The sequence below is a fragment of the Peromyscus maniculatus genome, chromosome 7, assembly GCF_049852395.1.
Source record: "Peromyscus maniculatus bairdii isolate BWxNUB_F1_BW_parent chromosome 7, HU_Pman_BW_mat_3.1, whole genome shotgun sequence".
Taxonomy (NCBI): Eukaryota; Metazoa; Chordata; class Mammalia; order Rodentia; family Cricetidae; genus Peromyscus; species Peromyscus maniculatus.
This window is the reverse complement of record NC_134858.1, coordinates 116834076-116860751: the sequence shown is the minus strand read 5'-3', so window position 1 is coordinate 116860751 and position 26676 is coordinate 116834076. Positions and strand designations below refer to the sequence as shown.

Here is a 26676-nt window from a genome sequence, read left to right as displayed (position 1 = left end):
TGGTTAGGTCAAGGTTGGCTGTGTCCTGACAACCCAGAGGCGTGGCCTAGACAGGTATGGGGTGGTAGTTAGATGGGCAACCAAGGCTTTTCAGGACCTTTGGCTAAATCTTCAGGGACAACAAATAGTTCTCTGGATAGAGTGGGTGTGGGATGGGCAATATATCTGAAGTTCAGAGACAGAACAAGGGCACCAATAATACCTTCTATCCCAGCCATCAGCTCAAGCCCAGACCAAGGCCAGAATTCATGAAGGTGTGGATGGAATGTGAATGATTAATGAGAACATCTCTCATTGCTTAGGGTATTCTCACTCTTCCCCTTGATATTCCAAATAAGCATGACTTTAAAGCTGACCTATCTCAACTCAAGCTTTATCCTGAGAGATGCCCTCCTGATGGCTCCAGTGAAGCTGGACTCTGACTTCCACCACCCCAAGAAAAAGCCCCTGGGACATTTCATGTTAATTGTCAACTTGACATGATCTACAATCACCTGGGGATCATGCCTACAGGTGATTATCTTGATCAGGTTAGTTGAGGTGGGAAGACCTGCCTGCTGTCTATGGTGCCATTCCTTGAGTTGGGTCCTGAACTGCATAAGAGGAAAGTTAGCTGAGAAGCAGCCAGTGTGTATTCATCCCTTTCTGCTTCTTGACTGCGGATGTAATGGGATCACTTAATTTCAAGGTCTCCACCCTGATAAACTGTAACCTCAAACTATAAAACTATGAGCTGAAATAAACCCTGTCTCCCTTAAGTTGCTTTTGCCATGGTATTTTATCACAGTGATGGAGAGTAACTATCCTAGTTAGTCATCTGACACAGTTGTCTAGGAGGAAAACCTCCCTCAAGGAATTGTTTAGATCAGATTGGCCTGTGGGCATGTTTGTGAGGATTGTCTTGATTATTACTTGATGCAGGAGGGCTTGGTCTGCTACAGGCAGTATCACCCCAGGTCCTGGGCTGTGTAAAGCTAAGCTTGAGCAGTGAGGAAGCCAGGGAAGTGTTCCTGCCTCCAGATTCCTGTCTTGAGTTTCTGTCTAGACTTTGTTCAATGATGAATTGTGTAGGTAAATTCCAGGTTTTGCAACTCTGTGGGTTTGGTGTCCTGGGTTTCGGCACCAAAAATGGAGCTAAATGGGTTGCAACAACTCTGGGAAAGGTCTCCTGACTACCTGGGGAGTCAGGCAACACCTTGAGCTGCTTAGGACAGCTCTGATGGCTGAACTGCAAGAAGACAGTTCAGCCCTGGAGTGCGAGGTATCCTGGACACCTTGAGCTGCTCAGAACAACAGCTCTGCCCTGGAGGTGTCCTGGACACCTAGAGCTATTTAGAACAGCTCTGATAACTGGAACTGCAAAGAAGCAGCCCAAACCTGGAAGGGAAATTTTTCTGACTTCTTGGGAGAGTCAGGCCTGGAACTGCTTCAGCAGAGAATGGTATCCTGACTCTTTGGGAAAGTCAAGGTATACCTGGTGTGATGGAGGATGGTCTCCCTGCAGGATATAGCAATCCTGCTCCTCTCCTGGAGAGCCTCAACGGCTGAGCTTTGCTCAGTCCCCTCTTAAGGGAGCTTCCTAGCAGAGCTCTGCTTCTCCAGCCTAAGATGTTGCTTCTTTTGCTTTACTCTGCAAAAGGGGAAACCCTCCCCTCTCTCTCCACTGAGGGATGTCTCAGCAAAGATCTTCTGTTTAGCTCTTCCTTGCTCTGCTGTTTCAGCTCTCCCTTGTTTTGTTCACTGGGGGACGTCTCAGCAAGGATCTTCTCTACACCAGTGAATGAAGATCTTCACACCCAAAACTCTTTTGAGAAAGAGATTTATTTGGGAGGAGGAGTCCAGGAGAGTAGCTGCCTTTACCAGGGTGGAAAGAACACCCTTTTTCTCTAACTGACAAGGCAGGGTGGTTTACACAGGAAGTCTTGAGGGTGGAGTCAACCTCCAAGGGTTCTATTATCCTGCTCTGTGATTGGTTGGTTTCACAAGTCAGTTGGCCAGGGGCAGAGATGGCTCTGGTCTTACTGAGCCAAACTGTGTTTCTTTCTGCCCTGATCTGAGCCATCTTTCCCTAGTTCTGGGCTCCAGGGTCAGGGTGGGTTTCTTTAGTCAGCCCCTTTCCCTACAGATTGTGACCTGGAAGTGTCAGCCAAATAAACCCTTTCCTTCACAAATCGCTTTTGGTTCAAAACTTAAAGCACCAGAGAGGAAGCTAGAGGAGCAACTAGTACGGCACCCATCCCGCAGTCTTCAGGGCCCACTGTCCCCAGGGAAAGCCCACCCTTGTCAGCTAATATATGACTCCTCCAAGTAGGCTGGGAAGTCCTGGGAGTCAGGCCCAGACACCACTTCCTCCCTCCCTCCGCAGGCTGTCCTCCAAGTCAAAGCCTGCCTTGTGGTCTACTCTCTTGCCCATTTTGGTTGAAGATCATGAACTTATAAAAATGGTTTTTTATCTAACTCTGGGAGCTTCTGCAAGGAGAGAAATGTCTTCAGTTCTCATGAAGGCAAGACAGGCTCTTACACACCACTGAAGGCAAGACAGGTTCTTACACACCACTGAAGGCAGGACAGGCTCTTACACACCACTGAAATCAGGACAGGGTCTTACACACCACTGAAGGCAGGACAGGCTCTTACACACCACTGAAATCAGGACAGGCTCTTACACACCACTGAAATCAGGACAGGCTCTTACACACCACTGAAGGCAGAACAGACTCTTATACACCACTGAAATCAGGACAGGCTCTTACACACCATTGAAGGCAGGGCAGGCTCTTACACATCATTGAAGGCAGGACAGGCTCTTACACACCATTGAAGGCAGGAGAGGCTCTTACACACCATTGTAGATGTATCCAATCGTCTTATTAAATAAGAAACACAGAACCAATGTAAAAGAGAAAGCCAAGAGGTCAGAGCCACACTCTTGCTATGGCTCTAATAGCTCTGACCCCCAGGCAACTTTATTTATTAACATACAATCAAAATCACATTTCAGTACAATTAGAATACCACCACATTTCCCCTTTTCTATTTTAATAAAAAGAAAAAAAAGCAAAAGGTTATAACTAACAAAAGAAAAACTATATACAAAAGTACAATAACTATATACAATAAAAACAAGTAATAAATACCTAAACAGGTATTTGACAAATCAGAGAAAATAATTCCATTATCTATCCTATTTTGGTAAATCCAAGATGTATCTAATGCATTTTCTATCCTAATTAATTTTCAACTATAACTAACTAATCTTCAATTTCCTCAGAGACCCAAGAAGGAAATAATATTAGCTAACAAAAAAAAAGAAAGAAAGAAAGAAGAAAGAAAGAAAGAAAGGAAGAAAGAAAGAAAAGAGAAAGACAATTACTAGTTTTAAATACTTTACATTGGATTGTATTGTTTTATATTGTATACAAATTTGAAATTGACATTGTTAGAAAATGCTATATGTATATTTTTAATTGTATTCATACCATTCATTTAACAATGTAATGCATTTTTCTGATCCTTGAATGTTATTATTACCAACTATTAGGATATAAAGAAATGAAAGTTAGTAGTTAGACGTTACAATAGAACTTGTAGTCATATTAGATATGTTTTAAAAATTGAGCAGAGATGTTTTAGAGAACCATTAATCTAATCTCCTTTGCTTAGCCTTTTTCCTAACCCTTGACAGCAACTTGTAACCAACCCCCCTAAACATTGAAAATTATCCCAGAACCAAAACCCATTAAAAAGACCAAAAAACCACCCGCCCCACACCACCTCTTTGGGAATGTGGGCGTCGTATTCTTAAAATTGCTTCCTGCTGGGTATGGGCAAAGTTTTCTTTATCCTGAAAGAAAAATTTTAGGTTAATTGTCAAATTCTAAGAGAGGTAACTATATCCTTCATTATCCAGTCTGTGTATAATGCCAAAGTTCAGGGTTTATCTCAAGTCCTTATTCAAGTAGGCTTTGAGACTGGATCATCTCAGCTAGTCATCTCAAAATTGCTCTGAGCACCTTGTAGTTCAAAGCTGATCTGTGGATGATGTTTGTCAGTTTAATGATATTATTATTGTCCACGTGGAATTGTTGTTGTTGTGGGGCCCCATCTTCTTTCTGGAGACTTCAGTTGATGTTAGGCCTGGCCGTGATTTCCTGCAGAAAACTGATAAGAGACTCAAACACAAAGACATATATATGCAGCTAATTGAAGCCTTTTTTCTAGAATTAGTTAGTACTCTATATGACCATTCATATCTTAACAAAGTTTAAAATGTATAAATATCTATATATATTAATCTTGTAAATTTTGATATAAAATTCATACTTTAAGAAAAGTTTAAAGAATCAGAATAGAATCAAAGAGTTGAGATTAGTAATAGAATAGTCCCTTAATTAATTTGGCTTTTGTCCTGTCCCATAGCAGAAGATGGCTCTTTTATTCTGGCATGATACAGGGAGTTTGCATTTTCCTTTAACAACATGCTTGAGTTTAAAGAAGGAGAGAGCCATTCTCCAACTCCAAAGTCAGCTTTAAATTTTAATTGAACTGGTACTATTAAAAGACCAATAGTGTTAAATCTTTAGAGAAAAGCAGAAACAAACATTTAGGAAGACATAAAATTTTTTAGACAATATATACCCATACGCCGTTTCACTCTGTTTCTTGGGATAGATGATTTGTCCCTTTTCTTCAGTTGTCTCATTTGTCTTGTGTTCTTCAGATTCCTTAACCTTCATTCTCCTAAAAGACAAAAACAAAAACCTTCCAATGTACACATAAAACCCATTTTTTTTCTTTTTTTCTTTTTTTTTTATTTTACAACACCATTCAGTTCAACATAATAACCACAGATTCCCCTGTTCTCCCCTTCTCTCCCCCCTCCCCCTTCCCCCAGCCCAACCCCCATTCCCACCTCCTCCAGATCAAGGTCTCCCCCAGGACCGGGATCAACCTGGTAGACTCAGTCCAGGCAGGTCCATTCCCCCACTCCCAGACCGAGCCAAGTGTCCCTGCATAAGTCCCAGGATTCAAACAGCCAACTCAAAACCCATTTTTTTTAATGTGGAAAAAAATTCTCTTTTAAATAGTTTCCTTTAAAATATCTGATATGTTATGATTTACCAAATCTGCGTAGAACAGTAGAAATCCTAGGGGATTTTCAAAACAGCCACCTAGTGTCCGAGGTGTAAATCCAGAGAGAGAGAGAGAGAGAGAGAGAGAGAGAGAGAGAGAGAGAGAGAGAGAGAACGCACAAGAAAGCGTAGCTGGCTAGAGCTTAAATCCAGCCATGTGTTCCCTCTTGAGCCGAGTCAAGGCTTGGCTCTGGCTTCCTTAAGCTCCGACCACGTGCGTTGGCTTTACAGGCGGGGCCCTGTTCGGCAGGGCAGGTCTGAGTTGTTTGTAACACCGGCTTTAAGCAAGCAGGCTTTAAGCAAGCAGCTCACAATTAGTCTGGCCTGAGGCCAAGCAGACCTAGGCCCGGGCTAGGAAGCCAGCCGCTCAGACTAGGGGGCCACCGGGCCTGCCGCCCTTGCGGGAAAGCGGACCTGCCGCCAAGCCAAGCGCTTTTTAATGGATTCTTGTCACGATGGGCGCCAGATGTAGATGTATCCAACCATCTTATTAAATAAGAAACAGAACCAATGTAAAAGAGAAAGCCAAGAGGTCAGAGCTCAAAGCTAAAATCTTACCCTTCCTCCTGTGGTGTCCCAGCTTCCCGAAAAGAGCGCTATTTCCTGTGTGTAAGTCGTTTCATAGTCATTCTGCCTTCTCATTGGTTGTAAACCCAAACACGTGACTGCCTCGTCACTGTCTGAATGTACAGTCCCCTAGGTCTTAAAGGCATATGTCTCCAATGCTGGCTGTATCCCTGAACACACAGAGAGATCTATGGGATTAAAGGCGTGTGCCACCACCGCCACACTCTGTCTATGACTCTAATAGCTCTGACCCCCGGGCAACTTTATTTATTAACATACAATCAAAATCACATTTCAGTACAATTAGAATACCACCACACACCACTGAAGGCAGGACAGGCTCTTACACACCACTGAAATCAGGACAGGCTCTTACACACCACGGAAGGCAGGACAGGCTCTTACACACCGCTGAAATCAGGACAGGCTCTGAACATTCTTCTCACTGATGTGTCCTAGTGTAGTAAATGTGTGAACTTATACATTATCAGGAAATTCTGTCTCCCACAAATTTGCTGATTTTGTGATAGAATAAACAGAATTGGACATGTTCACAGGGGGATGGCTCCTTGTTTCCAAGGACAGAAGTAATACTGCATCTAGTGACAGACCCGCAGACACCTGTGGGTATCAAGGGTCCCATTTCCATTGTCACTGGTGACTGGCTCTGTGGAAGTCTCATCTCAACAGGTACCTTTTAGGGCCTGATATATTTCTACTACGTTTGAGGTGTTAGCCTAAAAATTGTCCCCAGCCCCTATCCTAGACTGTCACCTTCCTATTCTTACTTCTCACACAAGACGGCTGCTAACAACTTCCCAAAGAGTATGAGGTCAGATAGGAACACTGTTAGACAGTGAGCGCTAAGACCACAGAACATGGCAGCCCCATTAAAGAAGCCCTGAACCATCTTATTGTCTTGGAAGAAGCAAATACAAAATCTAGTCAGAAAGATCATCAAAACAGCACAGACTCATAGGCCATTCTAGGGAAAATGAACTTGTAAACAAAAATTACTGTGAAAGTGAGAAAAATAAGACAGAAGAGAACAAGCAAGAAATGGAGAGTTGAGCCTCAGTGAAACCTTGACAAGCACCCCTGAAGGGAAGGGGAGACAGAACATAGTGTTGCAGAGAGACAAAGTGGAAACCAGAACAGGAGTAAACAGGGAGGGGATGGAAGGAAGAGGAGGGTAAAAGCGGGAAAATGAGGAGGAACAACCAACACTGAAGGCCATTTGAAAAACCATGTGGAAATCCACCACTGTAGAAGCTTCCTAAAATGTGTACATATGTGAAAGCTGGCATCTTATGCCACCAAATAAAACCTCCAGTTGGCCAAAGGGGGCCCCATGGAAACCCCCAAACATCACAGGCTATTGCCAAGGCTATTTCTTGCTCCCTATAACGCGAAGGCAAGATCCTATTGCTGAAAACAAGACTGACTCACTGTCATTGAACAAGGAGAAATTGAGCTGGTGCCTAACTAGAAGCTTCACCCCCCACTAACATGTTGATGGTGCTGGAAGGTCCTCTGCATGCTACCAGATAGAAAAGTAGTCATCAGTATCTTCCAGCTACAAACCCTGAAACTTACAACAGCAACCTGCCTGCAAGATGGACAGGTGTGAGAGTGGTACAGTCATTATAGGGTAACCAACCACTCTCTTGATTGGATTTAAGGCCCACTTCATGAATTAGAAACCACACTTGACACTGCTAAAGTGGCCAAGAGTCAGACTCGATAGGTCATGGGCAAAACCTAATATTATGGAGAAAACCTAATATTATTATTCTACTAAAGGAACATAGCAATAAAATAACTCCTAATGGCATATTGCTATACCACATAGATCTGTGTCTCACTCAGTCCTCATCAGAGAAGCTTTTTCTTACAATAGATGGGAATTAATATAGAGACCCACAATTGGACAATGTGCAGAGAGTGAGAGACTTTTTAGCACTCAGTCCTAGGTGAGATGTTTTCATTAAACCCTTCCCCTCAAGGCTCAGAGACATGTAGAAGAGGATGTAAAATTGTTATAAGAGCCAGAGGTTACAGGAAAAACATGTCTTTCAGACACAATAGGACGGATGCTCACAAGAACTCAAACTGGAGCAGCAAGCATAACGACCTGCTCAGGTGACGCCAATGGGGGTGGGGTGGACAGGAGCTCCCACCCTACCTAATGAAGGCGCTATCTGCAGTTGATGCCCGCTGGCCACGGGAAATCGGAGTTCTCCAATGGACTCTCACTGGGTATATCAACTTCAGGGCAGGTCCATGCCCAGGAGTACTTGGCCAACACAAAACAAATGAGTAGTATTTTTGTAGGCTTTTTGTTTCATTTTTCTTTGTTTTCACTTTTTCTTTTGCTTGCTTGTGTGTGTGTGTGTGTGTGTGTGTGTGTGTGTGTGTGTGTGTGTGTGTTTCTTGCTTTTCATTCTTGGGATTTTTTGTTTGTTTTGTTTTTTGAAAGAGAAAAGAGAAAAAGAGAGCATAACATGGGTAGGAAAGGAAGTGGGAAGGATCTGGGAGGAACTGAACAGGGAAGACATGATCAAAATATGTTGTATGAAAAAAATTTTCCAATTAAAAAATTTCATTAATAATGAGGTGACCTTTAAGATATGGGCTCGGAAAGGGACCCACGAGTCCAGAAGTGTGCACTATAGTGACTTAAACAACAGACACAACCAGGAAAGAGCAAATCGATGGAATATTCTTTAGGGGTTGTGTCTTGTGTAATGAAATATGATCCCTCTATTATTTATTTACTTACTTAGTTTTGGTTTTTCAAGACAGGGTTTCTCTGGCTGTTCTGGAACTTGCAGAGAACCTGCCTCTGTCTCCCAAGTGCTGGGATTAAAGGTGTGTGCCACCACCACTGGGCTCCCTCTATTATTTTTTTGTAACAAGCTTTTTTAAAAAATCTCTGATATTACTTTATATCATTTAAAATTTCAAATTGAAGAGTAACATATCGTGCCTGTAATCTCAGCACTTGGGAATTGGACACAGGAAAATGTGAATTCAAGATCCAGTGTGAGCTATAAAGCACGTTCAGGTCTAGCCTAAGCTACAGAGGAAAGCAGACTCTGTCTTTAAAATATAAAATAACATAAAACATATAAATAGGGACTTATGCAGGGACACGGCTCAGTCTGGGAGGAGGGGACTGGACCTGTCTGGACTGAGTCTACCAGGTGGTTCTCAGTCCTCGGGGGAGGCTTTGCCCTGGAGGAGGTGGGAATGGGGGGTGGGCTGGGGGGAAGGGAAGGGGAGCAGGAGGGGACGGAACAAGGGAATCCATGGCTGATATGTAAAACTGAATGGTATTGTAAAATAAAATAAAAGGAAAAAAACTAGTAAAAATCGAGACTTAAGCCAACTAAAATAAAAAGTAAGATAAATAATAATCAAATGTAAAATTAAAATACAATTTTTGAAAGAGGTAGGGCTCACTGAGAGCGCCTTGAGTCGCCGAGCACATACCCCAAGAAAGGATTAAGTATTTCCACGGAGGGCAACCCTAGTTACCTATCCAGAGACAGTCGCTGTAAGAGAAGCAGGCATGGCCACACCCAGAGCTTGTTTGCTGCTCCTTCTCCATCGTGTGAATGATATTTCAAGTTTTTGAGACAGAGAAGCCAGAAGGGGAGAGAAAGAAGTGGGAGCCGGGCCCTAGTGCGAAGGTCCAGGGAGAGCGGGGTGTGTAGCAAGCTGTGAGGTAGCTAGCGGTCCTTCGGGTGGCTCGGGGGGAGTATGCCAGGTGCCTCTTGGTAGGCCTGGCAAAGCGGGCTGCCAGGTGAACTCAGGTTTCAGGCAGCTGAGCACAAGCTACCCCTAATATGGAGGACACACAGCCTCCGGGCCCAGGACCCACTGCCTGGTACAGTGTTACTTCTGCAGACTGGCAGGTGCCATTAAGTCTTCCGGTGGCCCTCACGGTGTGGGCCACACATCATGTGAGCCTGCTCTGGTTCCCTGCACCCCCACAGGTAGGACAGAGAAATTCCTTTAAAGCAAGAACCAAGCTGCTAAGAAAGAAAGATCTGGCCAGAGACAATGAGGAAGTGTGGCGGCTGGCAGGAAGGGAAAGTGGCCAGGAGAGAGGACCTTAACTGATTGCTCTCTCTCTGGTTTGGGAGTCCCCTGACACTATCAGCACATGAAAAGCCCCATGGTGTCAGCTGTGGCTACGACCTCCTGAAATCCTCTCAGACATCCACAGATCCGAGTCACCTGACCCCTTTTATAGATGAGCACACGGAGTTCCTATGAAGTGATGAAGTTGTAGATTCTCTGCTCGGACTCCAAATCGGCAATCTGGTCCCAGAGACTCTCAAAGATGAGGTCCCGGGTAAGCTGAAATCTCAACAGGCAGATGACAGTCAGGTTGTTGTATGGATGTCCCCAGGGTTTAGGCCTTTAGAATCTATGTGCACAGTTCTAGTCACCTCAAGTCACCACACCTGCTGTCCCCCAGTAAGACAGGAACACAATAGAGAGCAAAGGGCAGGCTGGCTCTGGCTCTTTGCTACCCCAGACCCTACATGTGGACTTTGGCTATCTTCCAACTGGGACACAGGTGAGACAACCCAGTGGAGAGCAGCCAGGCCCTGGCTATAGGCCAATAATACCTCCTGACAAGAACCACAGAGCATCTCAGAGGCAGCAGGGACCCATCAGAATCTGGGGTGCTAGCCCTGAAGCTTTCCAACACCTCCCTCAGATACCCTCCAACTCTGGATCCCCCTGGCGTGGGCATCAGCACCTGGCCTTTCCTCAAGGCACTGCCAAGTTCAGAGCCCTGGGAACATGTCCAGGCTTTCATAAGATTCTTAGAACCTCTGGAAATGGACATCTGCCGGTGGCTGTGGTGTGCAGTCAACCTAGGAACTCCTGTTCATGTCACGCTCTGCAGGAATCTTCTAGATGACGAATCCTGGTGAACACCTGATGGGTCCCCTAATTCTTTTATGTATTGCCATCACCTTCTGCTGAATCCACATCTTCACTAAACAGCTACTGAGCACAAGACCCACCTGAGAGAGGCCGAGGTGCTGACTGTGCCTTGTAGCTGCTCATCCAGCACTCAAGGAGACTGGAAACACCAGGGCCAGATGGCAAAGCTTCATCATGGTCATCTAAGGGGTAGAAAGTTGCTCATGGAGGTGGTGGAACTGCTGCTTCTTCATCTTGGGAGGGTCAAGATGACCAGGTCCTCCTGGACTCCCCTTCCCCACTCATTGTTCTATCCCCCAAAGGTCTGGGAATTAAATGGGCCTGAGTTCAGGGTTGTGTAACAGCCAAGGAAGGGAAGCACCACTGAGTGTGGTTGTTTACCCAATGTGCGAGGCCAGAGTCCACACTTTCACAAAGAAAGCAACAGGCTCACCTTGGTTGAAAATCAGACGACAGAGAACCTTTGCCCTAATTCTGAAGCCTGGGGCACTTGGCTGTGGGTCTGGTAACACACCCCGCTAAGTAGGGGAAAGGTTGGACCACGGGAGCAGATCCTGCTTGGGTCACAGTGGACACCCCAACAGCTGGAAGCATGGACTGCCTCAGAAATGGGGCTATCCACACAATGATAGCCCCAGTCCAAGGCTGGATCATGTGACTCAAGGACAGAAAAGACCTTCATTTAATACCCTACTGTACAGCTGTGAGACCCAGAGGGGACACATCCTGGATGTCTTCTTAGGATAAGTCCTCTGGAAGGCAGGCTCAGTTGAGACTGTGGAGGCCGAACGTGGAGAACCAGCCACACACAGGCTTGGTTGTGTGGTCTCCATCTCTCCTGTGAAGGTGCTCTGCCCATCTAAACCAGCACAGATTGGTCAAGTTGCCCGCCCATCTAGGTGAGGGGGTCTCCAGGGAATTAACATGCAGCTGGGTGGGTGGGGAAGTAGGGAAGATTTGGGGGGAGTTGGAGGAGAGAAATGAATGTGATCAAAATATATCAAAAAAAGAAAAAGTCCAAGGGGTTAAAACATTAAATTAAAAAAAATCCAAGGGTTTTTCAGGGGTACAATAAGGATATTTCCAGTTTTAACTGATCTTAACAGAATGGCTTCCTTAATGGAGCTCAAGGCTCTAGAAGGTTACAGGGCTTTAAACTGGGCGAGAAAACTACTCAAAGTCTGTTGAAAGAACATTCTGGGTGTGGGGTTGTACTCTTCTGTATGATTGTCTCTCATTACACAAAAATATTTGGAATAAAAACAGTTAAAAAAACAAGGTTTTTTTTTTTACCTTTAAAAAAAAGAAAACAAAGAAAATTTGTCCAATAACAAAAAAAGGCATACACGAAATTAAATGAATAAATAAAAATTTAAAAAAGAATTTAATGAATAAAAACACTTGAAAGAATGGGGCTGTGGGCAGGCGAATGTGATTTTGGGAGTGTACAGACTCCGCCAGCCCTGTAAGCACGGAGGCCCGAGTTCGAATCCCAGTACTCATGTAGTGATAAGGCACAGAGGCGTGGAGGCCCACACTTAACGTACCAGGGACGCAAGTCGGAGGACCCCAGTCTAGTGAGCTCTAAGTTTAGTGAGAGACTCTCAGATAAGGTGGGCAGAGATCGAGGAAGACTCTCATCATGGACCTCTGGCCACTATGCACAAGTACCTGCATAAATGACACATGCACACACGTGCACACATACACACTCACACATGAACACACACACACACAGAAAGTATGTTCTTTTCCTGAGACCCTCCAACATGACATGGCAGGGAGCAGGCCATGTGGTGCCAGTCACCTGCTAGGTGACATTTTGTCTTTTACGATGTCACTCTGTCCCAAAGTTAAAGGGATAAGAAGGGGAGGGAATTAGGCCGAAGGTCAAGGCTCTGGGTCCAGGTCCTGTCTCTCCTGCAAAGTTACTGGACCTCAGTTTTTCCTTTTATAAACCAGGGGTGGGACTAAAATGAGATTTATGTGTATTTGTTTGTTTCAATATAAATTTTAGTTGGAAACAGTGATTTACACCATTTAAAAATTTAAAAATTTATTATTTTGAGACAGGATATCATGGGCTGTCCTCAAATCTCCATGTCACTGAGAATAACCTCCAGGGTCTGGCTCTCCTCAGCATTCCACCTCCTGATGTCTGGTTACAAGCAGGTATGCACTACCACTCCTCATTTATCCTGGGGATTAAACCAGCACTTGGGCATGCTAGGCAAGCACTCTACCAACTAACTACAGCTCCAGCCCCAAGATCAGTGGTTCTCAACCTGTGGGTCATGATCCTTCTGAGAGGTTGAATGCCCTTCCCAGGGATCACATATCAGATAGCCTGCATAATAGATACTTACATCACGATTCATAACAGTAGCAAAATTATAGTCATGAAGTATGAGGGGCTAATAAGCACAATCAGGAGGTGATAGAATGAATGGAAGGCTTGTTTTCTGCAGCACCCGGGATCTCTTCCAAAGCAAGGACATGCTTGGACACAGGAAGCTATGGGATCTTACTGGGAACGTGTGCATGCTCTCACGGGGAAAGACGCCATTGCATGCAGCACATTCCTGATCCCACCTGTTTTCCTATTATGCTTCTTTATAAACCACATGCCCTAAAATGCCAGATGGCAAAGCTCCCTGGGGTTGGCCCAGAGAGGTTAGCATTGTAATGAGATTATTTATTAAGAGCAAAGTTGACTGTAGGGCACCTGTGGGAATGACTCACCGTGACTTTTGTATTTGGTTTTTGTGTGTGTGCGGTTGCAGCCCCTTGTTAGTAACAAGAAACAACAAACCCCTTGAGGCTGTGTTTGGAGTCATTTAGAGGCACAACAGTCTCTTCCCTTTCAAGCACAGATACTTGTGCCTAAAAATGTCCTATCTAGGGGGCAACACCCGTCTTCTGTCCTGTTGTGCAGCACCTGACACTTCATGGTGGTGGAAAACTCAGCTTTCCTCAGGAATGCTGCTCCTAGAATGTTCTAGCAGCACTAGGCATTTGGAATGCCTACCTCCTGAGATTCTTGCTTTTCATTACATTTTGTTTCAGTGGAGGGGGCCTAGACAGGGTCTAATGGTTTTAAACTTGAAAAGTAGGCAAGGCAGCCTTGAACCCCAGCTCCTTCTGCCTCCACCTCCCAAGTGCTAGGGTTATAAGTATGAACCATTATACCTGGCTTTTCCATCGAATGAAATAGAGAGTCTCAATAAGAGATTGTCTAAATCAGATTAGCCTGTGGACATGTCCACAGGGGATTGTCTCATGTGGACTGACGTGGGAAGACCTACAGCTCTCTGTAGGTGACGCCATTCCCTAGGCAGAGGATTTTACAAGTGGAGAGGGTGCTAAGCACAGGTGGGTGTGGGCAAATGTGTTTCTGTCTGCTCTTGACTGTGGCTGAGACGTGACCAGCTGCTTTACGTTCCTGCTTCCTGATCCCCTTGATGGACTGTAACCGTAACTGGAGCTAAAATAAACCAACACCTTCTCCACAAAGTTGCTTCATCAGGGTATTCCACCACAGCAACAGAAATGAAGCTAAGACAGTTCCCGAGGAACAAACACTCAAGGTTGATCCGTGGCTATCACATGCGTTCACACATCCACATGCACACCTGACACATACGTGCACTCACACAACACGCACATACATATATACACATACACACAAAGAAAAGCAATAGGGCTTCAAGCATACACGAGAAACCGAAAAGGTTAAGGACAAGGATAGAAAGAAATGGAGAAGAGAGGAGAAAACAGATGAAGATGAAGGAAAATTTGAAAATCATATAATAATAAAATAATAATGAGCTGGTTCAATACTGAAACAGAAAAGGGAAAATACTTTCCAACAGAACACAGAGGGAAAACTCAGAAAGTTTCATGGCTCCTGTGCAAAGACTTTTTAATAAATGAAAGGGGCTAAACAAAAAATTAATCATTTTTTTAATGCTTCAAAGAAAACCACGAAGAAAGTGAAAAGTTGAGGACTGGCAAGATGGCTCAGTGGGTAGAGGCATTTGTTGGACAGTCCCAATAACCTGAGTTCTATTCCTGGATCCCACAGTAGACAGGGTGTGGTGGTGTAAACCTGTGACTCCATTACTAAGAAGGCAGAGGCAGAAGTTCAAGGCCATATTCTCAACTATGTATACAGATCAAGGCTAGCCCAAGATACATGAAACACTGCCTCATGTAACCAGAGGCTTTTCTCTGTCCCGCCCCAATCCACAGTCCTTCCCAAATCATCACCAGAGGCTTTTATTAATTATAAATGTTTGGCCAATGGCTCAGGCTTATTACCAGCTAGCTCTTAAACTTAAATTAACCCATAATTCTTATCTATGTTTAGCCACGTGGTTTGTGGCTTGTTGCTTCATTTTTTGCATATCTTGCTTCCTCAGCAGCTGGCTGGGGTCTCCCTGACTCTGCCCTTCTTCTCTCTGTATTTCTGTTGGCTTTCCCTCCCAGCCTTATTCTGCCTGGTTATAAGCCAAAATAACTTTATTATCAACCAATGAGAGAAACACATATACACAGCATACAGGTCATCCCACAGTTGGAGGCTTTCTTTTTCTCAAACTCACTCATATTATGTGTGTGTGTACATATGCTCAAGTGTATGTGAGCTCATGCGTGTGCAGGTGAATGCGCATGTGTGTGCACATTCAGGTGGAGGCCAGAGGCTGATGTTGGGTGTCGTCCTGCATGGCCTGTGATTTCTTCTCCACTTTGTTTTCTGAGGCCCGGTTTCTTTCTGGACCTGGAACTCAATGCTTTGACTGGTCTAGCTAGGTGGTTTGCCCCGAGGGTCCTCTGCCCGCCCCACCTGAGCACTAAGGTACAGGGCCATTGTCAGGCCTGACCAGCATGGACGTCTGCACTGCGGATCTTATCCATACTTTACACACCGAGCTCTCCGAGTGTCTCCTCCTTTTGTGTTTTGGGCTCCCCTGGGGTTTGAGAACAAAACTGTGATTGTCTTGGTTTTTGACTGACCTGTCACTGTGATTGGGTGGGGACCCAGTCTTATTCTTTAAGTGGGTAACACATTCTAGATCTAGGGAGCCCTGATTCATTCCTCCAGCAGGAAGTCATTGACCAGCTAATGTGTCTGCCACACTGCAGGCTCCTTTGCCTTGGTAGACGCTGTTAGAATTCCTAGCCACTCCCCCACCTACATGACCATGGGTGTGCTGGTAAGATGCTTAGTCATCCCAGGGCCTTACGTCCTGCACAATCTGTGTGCTGCATGATCACGTCATTTGCACGTGCATGGCATAGCTCCATGAGCCCATACGTGCATGTGTGTGTGGGAACCTGTAAAAGTGGGTTCCACTTATTCCTCCCCTCTCTTCCTGCACGGTCATTCCATAGGCCTAAGCACATCTTTCCTATTCCCTTCCCTTAATAAACTCTTACAGTGGGTTCTGTTGTCCCTGGTGGCTTTTCTCCAGTGGTAAACAGCGCCACTTAGTGAATAACATTGCGCTGCTTAATAAATAACAGGCACCTCTGCTAATGGGGAGAGTGAGTGGGACTGGGGGGTTCAACGTTGATGAGGATGTCTCAAACAGGTGTGGAGAGGCGTTGAGACCCGTGGGACACTCTCAGAGACCTTTGAACCACCCCAGTACCTTGATGAAAACGATTCTTCCAGCCGTCTAGGAAGCCACAACTGTCCAAGAGTGGCACTGGGAATCCCGAAGTGTGTAAGCTTCCAGCTTGGGTCCAGGGACCCAGGAGGACACGACTCAGAGTCGGCACCTTCATCTCCATCCACAGCGTGAAGCCGCAGCCACGGCCCCCAACCCCCCTGCCTCTTGCCTGCTAGTGTGAATGGCAGTGCTTTGGAAGACAGAATCCAGGTTCGCGGCCAGAAACCAGGATCTGGGGACTTTTGAGATCCTGCCTCCAGTGTTGATTGCGAAATGCTGTGAAAGACCGGAACATTCCAGTTTATACTTCTGGGAGGGGCTTCAGAAATGTGGACAAACTTTTTTTTTTTTAATTACATATTTGAAACAAAATTTTATTTTGTAGCCCAGACTGGCCTTGAACTTGTGCAGTACTCTCTTGCACCATCACAGGTGTATATGGATAAGCTATAAGAAGGAGCAGTTTTGGAGTTCATTGACCTGGCTTTGAGAAACTGGGAGGTGGTGGGGTGACCTCAGGAAGACTCCCCTTCTGATTGGCTGCAGAAGGGGTAGGCGGGACTTGTGAAAAATGTAAAGCTCCAGCTGGCTCTGCCCTTGTGCAAACCACAGTTCTTTACTCGCTCGCTCGGTCCGCTCCCTGCGCCCAGACAAATCCTCCGGACCCGCCTCCACGATGCATCGGCTGCAGGTAGTGCTGGGCCACCTGGCCAGCCGGCCCGAATCCAGCTCCGCGCTGCAAGCCGCTCCCTGCTCCGCTGGCTTCCCGCAGGCCTCGGCCTCCGACGTGGTGGTGGTGCACGGACGACGCACCCCCATCGGCCGCGCGGGCCGCGGCGGCTTCAAGGTGAGGCCCCTCCGGCGGGCGAGGGGCGCAGAAGGCGGCCAGTGCGGGTGGGATCCTGCCCTCTGGGTGAGGTGACCGCACAGTCCCCTGGGTGGGGATGCAGGAGCGGGGCTCACCGCCGCTGCGCTTCGCCCTGCAGGACACCACCCCGGACGAGCTTCTGTCTGCCGTGATGACCGCGGTTCTCCAGGACGTGAAACTAAAGCCTGAGCTGCTGGGCGACATCTCCGTGGGTGAGCTCACCTGCCGGGCCTGCTCTGGGCCCTTCCTCCCTGGGTCTCTTCTCTCACATCAGAGACCTGAGTTTACTGAGGGGAAGGACCGGAGCACAGAGATGTGAATGAGCGCCTGGCAGCCAGTCTTCAGCTTCGAGACTTGGGTCCTCCACTCGAGGCACACCTGCTTACTGAATGGACGTGGAAAGCAGGAACGCCCTGAGATAGATGCTCTAAAGCCCAGATGTTCCTGGAGATTCCAGGAGGTGGGAGGCCACGGTTCTCCACCTACACTGTCATCCTGTCTATCAGAATCATCTGGTCCAGCCCCGGTTCGGTTACAGGTGTAGACGGGGTTCACCCTGCTCTAACCCCTGCTCTTCCTGAACTAGAACAGCACAGGGTAGGACAGGGTTTCCTGGGGGGTGCCAGCCTGTTCCTCCTCCCGCAGTGGCACAGGGCTTGGAGGAGGACACTTGAGGAGGTGAGCACTTACAGACTCTCTCCCCTCACCCACAGCCCTACTTCCCTCAGCGTTCAGGCTTTGCACCGTGCGCCTCTTACCCTAGAGGCTCTCCTGTTGCCAGGGAAGCAGGCCTCCGGCCCAGCTGTGCTGATTTAGAGGCGCATGCCTTGGCAGGCGGGCTGGTGGCCCTCCAGCACGGGCGGTTGCTAGCTGGCCCCCCATTCCTCGGCCTCGGCCTCCTTGGCCTCACACGAACCTCTGTGCAGAGGCTGTAGAATCCTGGGAAGATCTAGACTGTTTCCTTTCTGGGACGTGTTTACCTTAGGCCTCAGGACACCTCCTGGCACTGAGTAAGGGCTCTTCTGTCCACAGGCAATGTGCTTCAGCCGGGCGCCGGAGCTATCCCTGCACGGATCGCCCAGTTCCTGAGGTAATCCTTCTGACTCCAGCTCTAACTGCCCTCCATGATGGCTGGGCACCCTGGTGCTGGAGACTCGTCTGTGTGTGGTGGAAGATCGGCCAGAAAGAAGATACTGAGGCCACTAGAGAACACTGAACTCTGTCCTATGAGCATAACCTTTCCCCTACTTAGAGGGGGTGTGTCACTGGGACCACGGCCAAGGCACCCAGGGCCTGGGGACTGGAGCAGAGCCTTCTCCGTGGCCTAAGTTTTAAACAAAGCCAACTTAACACATGGAGCGTGGGATCATATGACCAACGCCGAGCAGTGCATGCTTCCACTCTTAACATCTGGAAGTCCAGGCTTGTCCAGTCATAGCCGCTTGGGGACGGTGTAGCGTGGGGTGGGGGTGTACCCCAGGAAGGGCTCTAGCCCCCCACCCAAGACAGCTAAGCAGTAGTTCATTCACTCCCCCTTGGAGACTGAGGACCCCATTCCTCAGTTCTTGCTGTGTGGGCCAGAAATAACAGCAACACTGGCCAGAGACAGGGCACATCTCGCGGCTGGAAGGGTCAGACTCAGCCTGGGGTCCAAGGTCTCCACACCTCTCTGCATTCTGACTGGAGACTCTCTTCAGTTGCCTGTTTCCGTCTGCCCTCTGCCCATTCTGCCCCCATGGAGTTCTGGCTCTGTCAGCTCTCCCTGCCCTGGCTAAACCCTGCCCAGATGTGCCCCAGCTCTCAGGCTGCAAATGGGTGTGTTTCTTGTCCAGTAGGTGACCTTGTTCTTCCTGTCGTGTGGCTTTGGCATCTGGTCCTGCCGTCTCAGGCTCTGTGTTCCCGGTGAATCCACTGAAATCCAGTACTGTCAGCGCCAAGCCCTCAGAGGATGCTTCACGCTTAGGGACTGTTGAGGGCACCTTGGTGGACTTGATAAAGGGTCACCAAGAGTTAGGGCGTTAGGGCACATGGGAGGGATCACACAGGCCTAGGGAGCCATCCTGAGGTCCCCCCAGAACTCGCTTTGGAGCACCAGTCCTGCCCCCCCCCTCCACCTGCACACCAGCCATTCGAGTTCCTGTGTGCTCATTCTCTGGGGTTCTTGGTGTGTCAGGTCAAGGGGCCTGGGCTGAGCCTACGCCTTCACCATGTTGGCCATGGCTTATATGCCGCCTAGGAAAGCAGCTCCTACAGCTTGAATGGCTGAACCCAGGAGCCCCAGAGCAAGAGTGAAGAATGAACATGCCAAGGGGGGAAACGCTCCACAGAGGAGAACACTGGACACCTGGACCAACTCTGTGGTTACTAGAAAGGTCAAGGAGTGGGCATGAATGGTGGCCCAGTCTTGAAATGCAACTGTTGTGTCTTAGCCTAGCAACAGGCCCACGTCTTTGTCCTCAGAGGACCACAGAAATGACTGCTTTTCATTGTTGAGTTCTCAGGGCGGCAGAAGGAGATTGTCTGTGGCCCACAACAGGTTTCCACTGTCTGTGTTGAGAAGAACCGTGGGACAGATGTGCTTGGGGACCCTGGGTAGTCAGGCACTGTGGAGACAGGTCTGCACAGTGGCTACTCCTGCTCTTCTGGCGCTGCCCCAGTGGGGGCAGGGCTGCCTGTTGTCCTGATCTATGCACATGCTGCTGGGCTCTCTTGTGGCCCACAAGTCTCGTGGGCTTTCTGTGAGACACTGTCACGTCCAGGGCTGACTGCCACCTCCCCTCCTGTTTCAGTGACATTCCAGAGACTGTGCCTTTGTCTACCGTCAACAGACAGTGTTCATCGGGGCTGCAGGCAGTGGCCAACATCGCGGGTGAGTTGTGACTGCCGGGTGCCCATGAGCATGCCCTGACCTTGGTCCTTGCCCCTCAGGGCAGAGAGGGGTGGAAGAGCACCCATGGTCACACCCTGTTGTGGAGTGTTACTTTAACTGGGCAAAGGTGGGTTACACTTGTTTATGCTGCAGTTGTTTAACTGTGTAAAGATGTGTTGCTGTTTCGCCTTGCCTGCCCAAGGCACCTGATGGGTCTGAAAAAAAGCTGAATGACCAAGCTAGGCAGAGAGAGGGGGATAGGTGGGGCTGGCAGGCAGAGAGAATAAATAGGAGAAATCTAGGCTCCAGAAAAGAAAAGAAGAAGAGAGCAGGGAGGAGAGGGACATGCCTAGAGCAAGTAGCCAGGCAGGTGCCAGCCAGCCAGACATTGGAGGAAGCAGTGAAAGTCAGACAGACAGACAGACAGACAGACAGACAGACAAGGTAAAAACCCTGAGGTGAAAGGTAGATAAAGAGAACCAGGTTAATAGCCAGAAATGAGCTAAGCCAGGCCTAGCATTCATAACTAATAAGAAGTCTGTGGGTCGTGATTTGTGAGCTGGGTGGCAGCCCAAAAGAAAAAGCCTGGTACAATACCCCAAGCCTTTTTGGGTGCTCCTGGGTCTTCTGTGAGGCTTTGGTGAATGTCCCCCAAGAGCAGGGAGGGAACAGGCTGTGCTGGTCCAGGCCAGGCCCACTCTGGCCAAGGATGGTTATGAAGTGCTTTTGTTACAGGTGGCATCAGAAATGGGTCTTATGACATTGGCATGGCCTGTGGGTAAGATTGTCTTCCTGCCGGACCTTCTTAACCAATGCAATGATCAAACTAATTTTCCTCTCCTCAGCCATGATTCTCCTGCCCACCATGGCTGCTGGCTGGGCTGGACTCTCACAGAGGCAGCCTAGGAGTTGTGGAAGCTCTGAGTGTAGTGGCCTCTTTGATTCTTTCTTGCAAATCTGCTTGTCACGTTGGAAATCTGCAGCACTTGGACTTTGCCTGTTGCACTGGCTGATTTTCCATGCTCCTGCGAGAAGTGGCAGAGTGGACTCCCTCAAGTCAGGGACGTTTCCTTATGTATCAGTGTTCATCTTCCTAGGCTGTCGCCTTGTCTGCCACTCTAGCACCAAGGGAGAGATTGCCCCTGATACTGTGTCCTGAGGAACATGGTCAGACCTCTGCTCACTGTCCCCTCCACTCACACCACCCCCTTGTTTCTGCCTCTGGGGTAAAGGGCTACTGAAATTAAGCCTGATGGTGGATCCAGGAAAGAACAGAGCGCTGGGCCACTGCTGTTGGAAGACAGCATCCACAGGCTTTGGAGGAGCTGGCTCCTCCAGGTTCTGTAGAAGAGCTTTGATAGGAAGCATTGCTGGCATATGATCAGGTCCTGGCTGCCTGCACTGGGCTTTCCTGACCTGTGTGTCAGGAAGAGGACAGCCAAAGTCCACAAATGGGGACCATGGTAGGCAAGGGTCACAGCCAGCCTGCCTGTTGCTGTTCCTTGTGTTTGTCATAACAAGGAGAGCAGATGTGGCGGCTTGAGGGGAAAGGATGGGGCTCTGTGAGGCCCTCAGGATTCTAGTCCCAAACAGGCTGAGGACCCTGGTTCTGGAGACAATGCAGCTGTGCTTGGAGGATGCCCACATCACCTGAGCATCCCCTAGCATTTGAGAGTGCAGCTTGCCCAGGACTGAACTCCGGGACCAGATTGTCTCATTGGAGTTCATGCTGGTGACCATGAGTAGCTTCCTCTCTTGCCAGGACTTCATATCCTCACCCCGCTTCAGCTCTGGATGTTGTAGGACAATTAAGTAGAGTCGCAACCAAAGCTGACTGTGGGATACGGGTCATTTGGTCACACAGTTTGACAGGTTCTAGGTCTGTAATCCCTGCTGAAGCAAGAGAATTTCAAGGTCAAGGCCCACCTGAGCTACTTAACAAATCCAGGGCTGAGGCAGTCTGGCAAGATCCTGTCTCAAGATGAAATTAAAAAAAAATAAATTAAGGCCCAGAGATACAGCTTAGCCATGTAATGATTGCCTACCACGTTTAAGGTCCTGTAATTGACACTCAGTCCTTCCAAAAAGAACCGAAGAGCTCATGTTATGCTGAACTTGGGAGAGAACTTAGCCAAGGCTTCTGGTGTTTGTGTGGCCTCACGGCCGCCTCCCCATCAGTGGCTGATCCCTCTGCACAGGCCACCAGACCTTTTTCTCAGCCATCTCACCTACTTGCCGGTCTACACAGGCCACCAGACCTTTTTCTCAGCCATCCCACCTACTTGCCAGTCTACACAGGCCAGGTCTTTCTTTGATGTACACTTAGTATTTGCCATTTCTCCTTTCTCTCTCTGACTGGGGTACACCGAGGGCTGAATCAGACTGATGTGGTATGTCCTGCATTGGAGGGAAAACTGGAAGCCGTCCCTGGGGACCACCACTTACTTAGCTCAGTAATGCACCCTGCAGCAGGACCCTAGAGCTGGGGCCGTGTCTGGTACAGTGCTGTGTGTTGGGCAGTGGGAAGACAGCTCAGCCACTGTGCAGTCCCTGCTCACTGGCCAGGGATCTGCAGCGTACCTGGAGGGCTCCCTGGCTACTTATTGCCCAGCACTCGACACACAGCTGGGCATCTCTCGGGCTTCCTACTAGGGCTGACAGCTCATTCCTCCTCCTTAGGGTGGAGTCCATGACCCTGTCCCAGAGAGGGAACCCTGGGAATATTTCTTCACGCCTGCTGGAGAATGAGAAGGCCAGAGACTGCCTGATTCCTATGGGGTGAGTGTCCACAGGAGGCTCAGTGTGTGTGTACGCACGCACACATGCACGCATGCACATATGCCCACTCACCCACCACTCTGTCCTCAACCAGGGACCAAGGAATTTTCTCCCCTGTGGCTGGCAATGCCAGGCCTTGGGGCCCTCAACCTCCATCCTCTGAGTGTCAGGTCCAGCAGGGACCAGGTGTGGGGCTGATGCAATCCTTGGCTTTCCTTTCTTTAAGCACCTGAGTCCTCTCTTAGCCCTGCAGTATGCAAACCCATCCCATGTTGTCCCCCACCCTGAGGTGCCCAGTCACAAGGAGGATGGTGCCAGATGTCCCCCAAAACCTCTGTTGGAGACCTGGAACATTGAGAAGGATGTGGGGAGCACTGAAGTTCTGAGCATGTTTGGGAAGGACTCGGGCCTGTGAGATGTAGCCTGGGAGATCTGTTCTCTACATCTCCATTGCCCACAGTGATATTTGTGACCTCTGGACTTTGCCAACATCCAAGGACAGGGACAAGGCCATATGAAGGAAGGCTTGCAGTGGGCAGTGATCTGGCTTTGTCCAGACCCTCTCTCCAAAGGCATCCTGGAGCCATAGGAGAAGTTGATCAAGTTGGCCAGCTAGTGTGCCCAGCACCTCTGCTCCTGTCCTTGGGATGTGACTGGGCAGGAGACCATGCCTTCTGCAGGTCCCACACACAGGCTGCCTGTCCCCCATAAAAAATGTTTCCTTTGCTATGTGCCTCTGAGGGTCTGACCAGCATGGGTGCTCCTCGATATGGGACAGGAGCGTCACCTTCTGAGTCCTTACCTCTGTCCCTGGAGCATGGCCTGGAAACCCTGTCTCTGACCTGGCTGCCCAGAAGTGCTGGCACAGGCCTTCAGTATGGCCCTGGCTCTCAGGCCAGCAGACCCACAGCCTCCTGCTTTACTGTTCATGTCTAGGATAACCTCGGAGAACGTGGCTGAGCGGTTTGGCATTTCACGGCAGAAGCAGGATGCCTTCGCTCTGGCCTCCCAGCAGAAGTGAGTACAGCAGGGATGGGATATTGATAGGGCTGGAGAGCGGCCTGAGCTGGGCTGTCAAGGTGATGCAAAAGTGTTGACTGGCCTCATGCATCTAAGTGGGAGGTGGAAAGATTCATCACCATTGTTGGGAGGTCTTCTCAGTCCTCCTTAACTGTACACTCTGGGGTCTGAGTGTCCTCTCCCTAACTGGGCCTCAGCCCTTCCCCTACCCCATTCCTTGCGACATAAAGAATAGGACCCTGTTCTGACCAGACATGGTGGCCACTGGTGATCCTCAAGCCTGCAGTATGGGACCAGTGGTGCTAAAACCTAGTCCTCCTAGCATAAGAGGCAGACCTGGGCCTGGAGTGGTGACCTGAGCCTGCCATTCAAGAGAACCAGAGCCTCAGGCCAGGGGGAAGCACCAGCCTTATTGTGGAAGAGACCACTGAGCAGGCTGAGTGACCAGTGAATGAAGAGCTCTAAACAGAACAGCACCTCTAAAAGTCCTGCTCTTGATTGGGAAAGTCTGGAGCTGAAGATGAAGTCTAGGGAAGCTCTGGCATGCCTTTCCCTGCCAGAGGAAGGTGGTGTCCGGAGGAAGCCTCAGCACTCACTTGCAGCTCCATCAGGGGCCAGAGCAGTCCCTGGGCTGTGTGTCTTCCTGAGTTAGCAAAGGCCAGGGACAGGCAGGAAATGGCCACAATTGGGCCTGAGAGTCGCTGTCCATGGTGCTGGCAGGGCAGCCAGAGCCCAGAGCAGGGGCTGTTTCCGAGCTGAGATCGTGCCTGTGACAACCACAGTCCTTGACGACAAGGGCAACAAGAAAACCATCACTGTGTCCCAGGACGAGGGTGTCCGCCCCAGCACCACCATGGAGGGCCTGGCCAAGCTGAAGCCTGCCTTCAAGGATGGAGGCTCTACCACAGCTGGTGAGTGTGGGCCTCTGAGAACCGGAGCTGACCAGGCCCCCTGGCAAAGTGGTGGTGGAGGGCTGGCTCTCCTCCGCTGATGCCTCCTCGTCCACCCTTCCTCCCCTAGGAAACTCCAGCCAGGTGAGTGACGGAGCAGCCGCCGTCCTGCTGGCCCGGAGGGCCAAGGCTGAAGAGTTGGGCCTTCCCATCCTTGGGGTCCTGCGGTCCTACGCCGTGGTCGGTGTCCCTCCTGACATCATGGGCATCGGTCCCGCCTATGCCATCCCTGCAGCTTTGCAGAAAGCAGGTGAGGTGGCTCCTTCTCATCCTGGACCCCTCATTCCCCGTATCTGGGGACTGGGGTGTGCTGGGTTTGACCCTGTGGGTGCTCTGGAATGAAGGTGGGTCAGGCTAGCACCCCATATCCAAGGCCTCCCTAACCTGCCGTTGGAACCCCCTCGCCTGGCACACACGGTAGACCGCTAGAGCCGCACTTGGGGTGGAGCCCAGGGGAAATCCACAGTCCTGCCTGTGACTGTCAGCGCTGGTCTGTATCTTGCCTGCAGGGCTGACTGTGAAGGACATAGACATCTTTGAGATCAATGAGGCCTTTGCAAGTCAGGTGAGCCTGGGTGTCATGGTGAGGTCGATTGGGCCAGTGGTTCAGAGCAGATGGAGGCTTCAGCTACTGCTCTGGCTCCTTCCAGGCCCTCTACTGTGTGGAGAAGCTGGGGATTCCTGCAGAGAAGGTGAACCCCCTCGGGGGTGCAATAGCCCTGGGCCATCCCCTGGGCTGCACTGGGGCAAGGCAGGTGGTCACGCTGCTCAATGAACTGAAGCGCCGTGGGAAACGGTAAGGCTGCTGCTTGTGGAGTGTTGTGGGGATGCTCGAGCCGGGGTGTCAGGTAGCTGGGGTGTCTTGGGGAGGTGAGCACACAGGCGTTCTGAACTAGGGGTGGAGTGGTGAGACTTGTCTTCCCGATGGCTTGCTTAAAAGGCAGCATAACCTATGGACGGTGTCTGCCACCTGGGTGTGTGTCTGTCTAGGGCTCAGTTCCCACAGATCTGTTCTGCTCATGTGTCTGGTGAGGGCATGGGCTGGGGTCAAGCTCTGCCAGCCAACGTGGGTTCTCTTCCCCAGGGCTTATGGAGTGGTGTCCATGTGCATCGGGACGGGGATGGGAGCCGCTGCTGTCTTTGAATATCCTGGGAACTGAACCCCCGGCTGCAGGCACTGCCCAGAGAGTCCTACAGTGGTGGCCAGAGAGGGGCGGACTCTGCAGAAGCCACCTGCACGGGACACTCAGCACTGGAGGGGGTATCACAGCACTTTAATTTAGAAGATGTGATCACAGTATGGGGACAAGTGGCCATTGGGCCATCCGGTCTGGTCCTCTCAGCTGGACCACAGTCAGCAGATTCCTCTTGACCACAGGACAAGGTCTGTTTCTGTGGGACAGTGGCCTCATGAATGCTGGGTATGTTGGGCAAAGTAAATGTGTGCTATCTGATTCCAGTGGCAGTCATTTCACTTAGGGTCCAGCTCTTGCTTTGCTGGAATCTGTGGACCATCTTTGCAATGATTAAGTGTCATAGTCACCTGGTGGTGGCCTATGCTGGTGAGCCCTGGAGACGTGCCATGCAGGGCGTGGTTGACACCATTGCCTGAAAGGAGATCCCTCATCCGAGGGGCTGCTCCAGCCCCATAGCCTGTGTTCCTGCTTAGCAGCCCTGAGCCAGACTGCTGTCCAAGCTGGGGCAGGGGCTCGGGGTGGTGGAGCCTCAGAACTCGTTGGGCATCACATATCTCTCATCGTGAGAGCCTCGGCCCCGCAGCCGCAGGGTGCACGGCTTCTCACTCAGCACACCTTCCACTATCATCGTGGACTCGTACAGCAGGCTGCTC

The 26676-nt window shown here is 49.4% G+C and overlaps 2 protein-coding genes and 1 long non-coding RNA gene across 5 annotated transcripts in view; 1 reads left to right on the top strand and 2 right to left on the bottom strand.

Moving 5' to 3' along the window:
* Positions 1 to 4021: 4021 nt before the first annotated feature.
* LOC143274367 (uncharacterized) lies at positions 4022 to 10883 on the bottom strand. 2 transcript variants are annotated; one of them, XR_013052994.1, is made up of 3 exons: positions 10748 to 10883; positions 4639 to 4740; positions 4022 to 4161 (listed from the first exon to the last, which is right to left on the bottom strand). It is a non-coding gene; the product is annotated as an uncharacterized LOC143274367 (long non-coding RNA). The 2 variants fall into 2 exon arrangements; XR_013052995.1 differs by having other exon boundaries at positions 4036 to 4151.
* Positions 10884 to 11203: 320 nt separating this feature from the next.
* On the top strand, positions 11204 to 26281 carry LOC102926845 (3-ketoacyl-CoA thiolase B, peroxisomal). Its single transcript, XM_042282044.2, has 14 exons — positions 11204 to 11566; positions 12741 to 12839; positions 16262 to 17189; positions 17329 to 17422; positions 18243 to 18300; positions 20000 to 20079; positions 20815 to 20857; positions 22759 to 22857; positions 23794 to 23874; positions 24598 to 24788; positions 24898 to 25077; positions 25337 to 25392; positions 25478 to 25623; positions 25912 to 26281. Exons 3-14 carry the CDS (start codon positions 17019 to 17021, stop codon positions 25985 to 25987), a joined length of 1275 nt encoding a protein of 424 aa, XP_042137978.1. The 5' UTR covers positions 11204 to 11566; positions 12741 to 12839; positions 16262 to 17018; the 3' UTR covers positions 25988 to 26281.
* Positions 26081 to 26676, bottom strand: part of Dlec1 (DLEC1 cilia and flagella associated protein) — a 52970-nt gene continuing 52374 nt past the window's right edge. For both annotated transcript variants that reach the window (XM_042282042.2, XM_042282043.2), the window contains exon 37: positions 26081 to 26676. In XM_042282042.2, coding sequence (XP_042137976.2) covers positions 26553 to 26676 — 124 coding nt within the window. In that variant the 3' untranslated portion in view covers positions 26081 to 26552.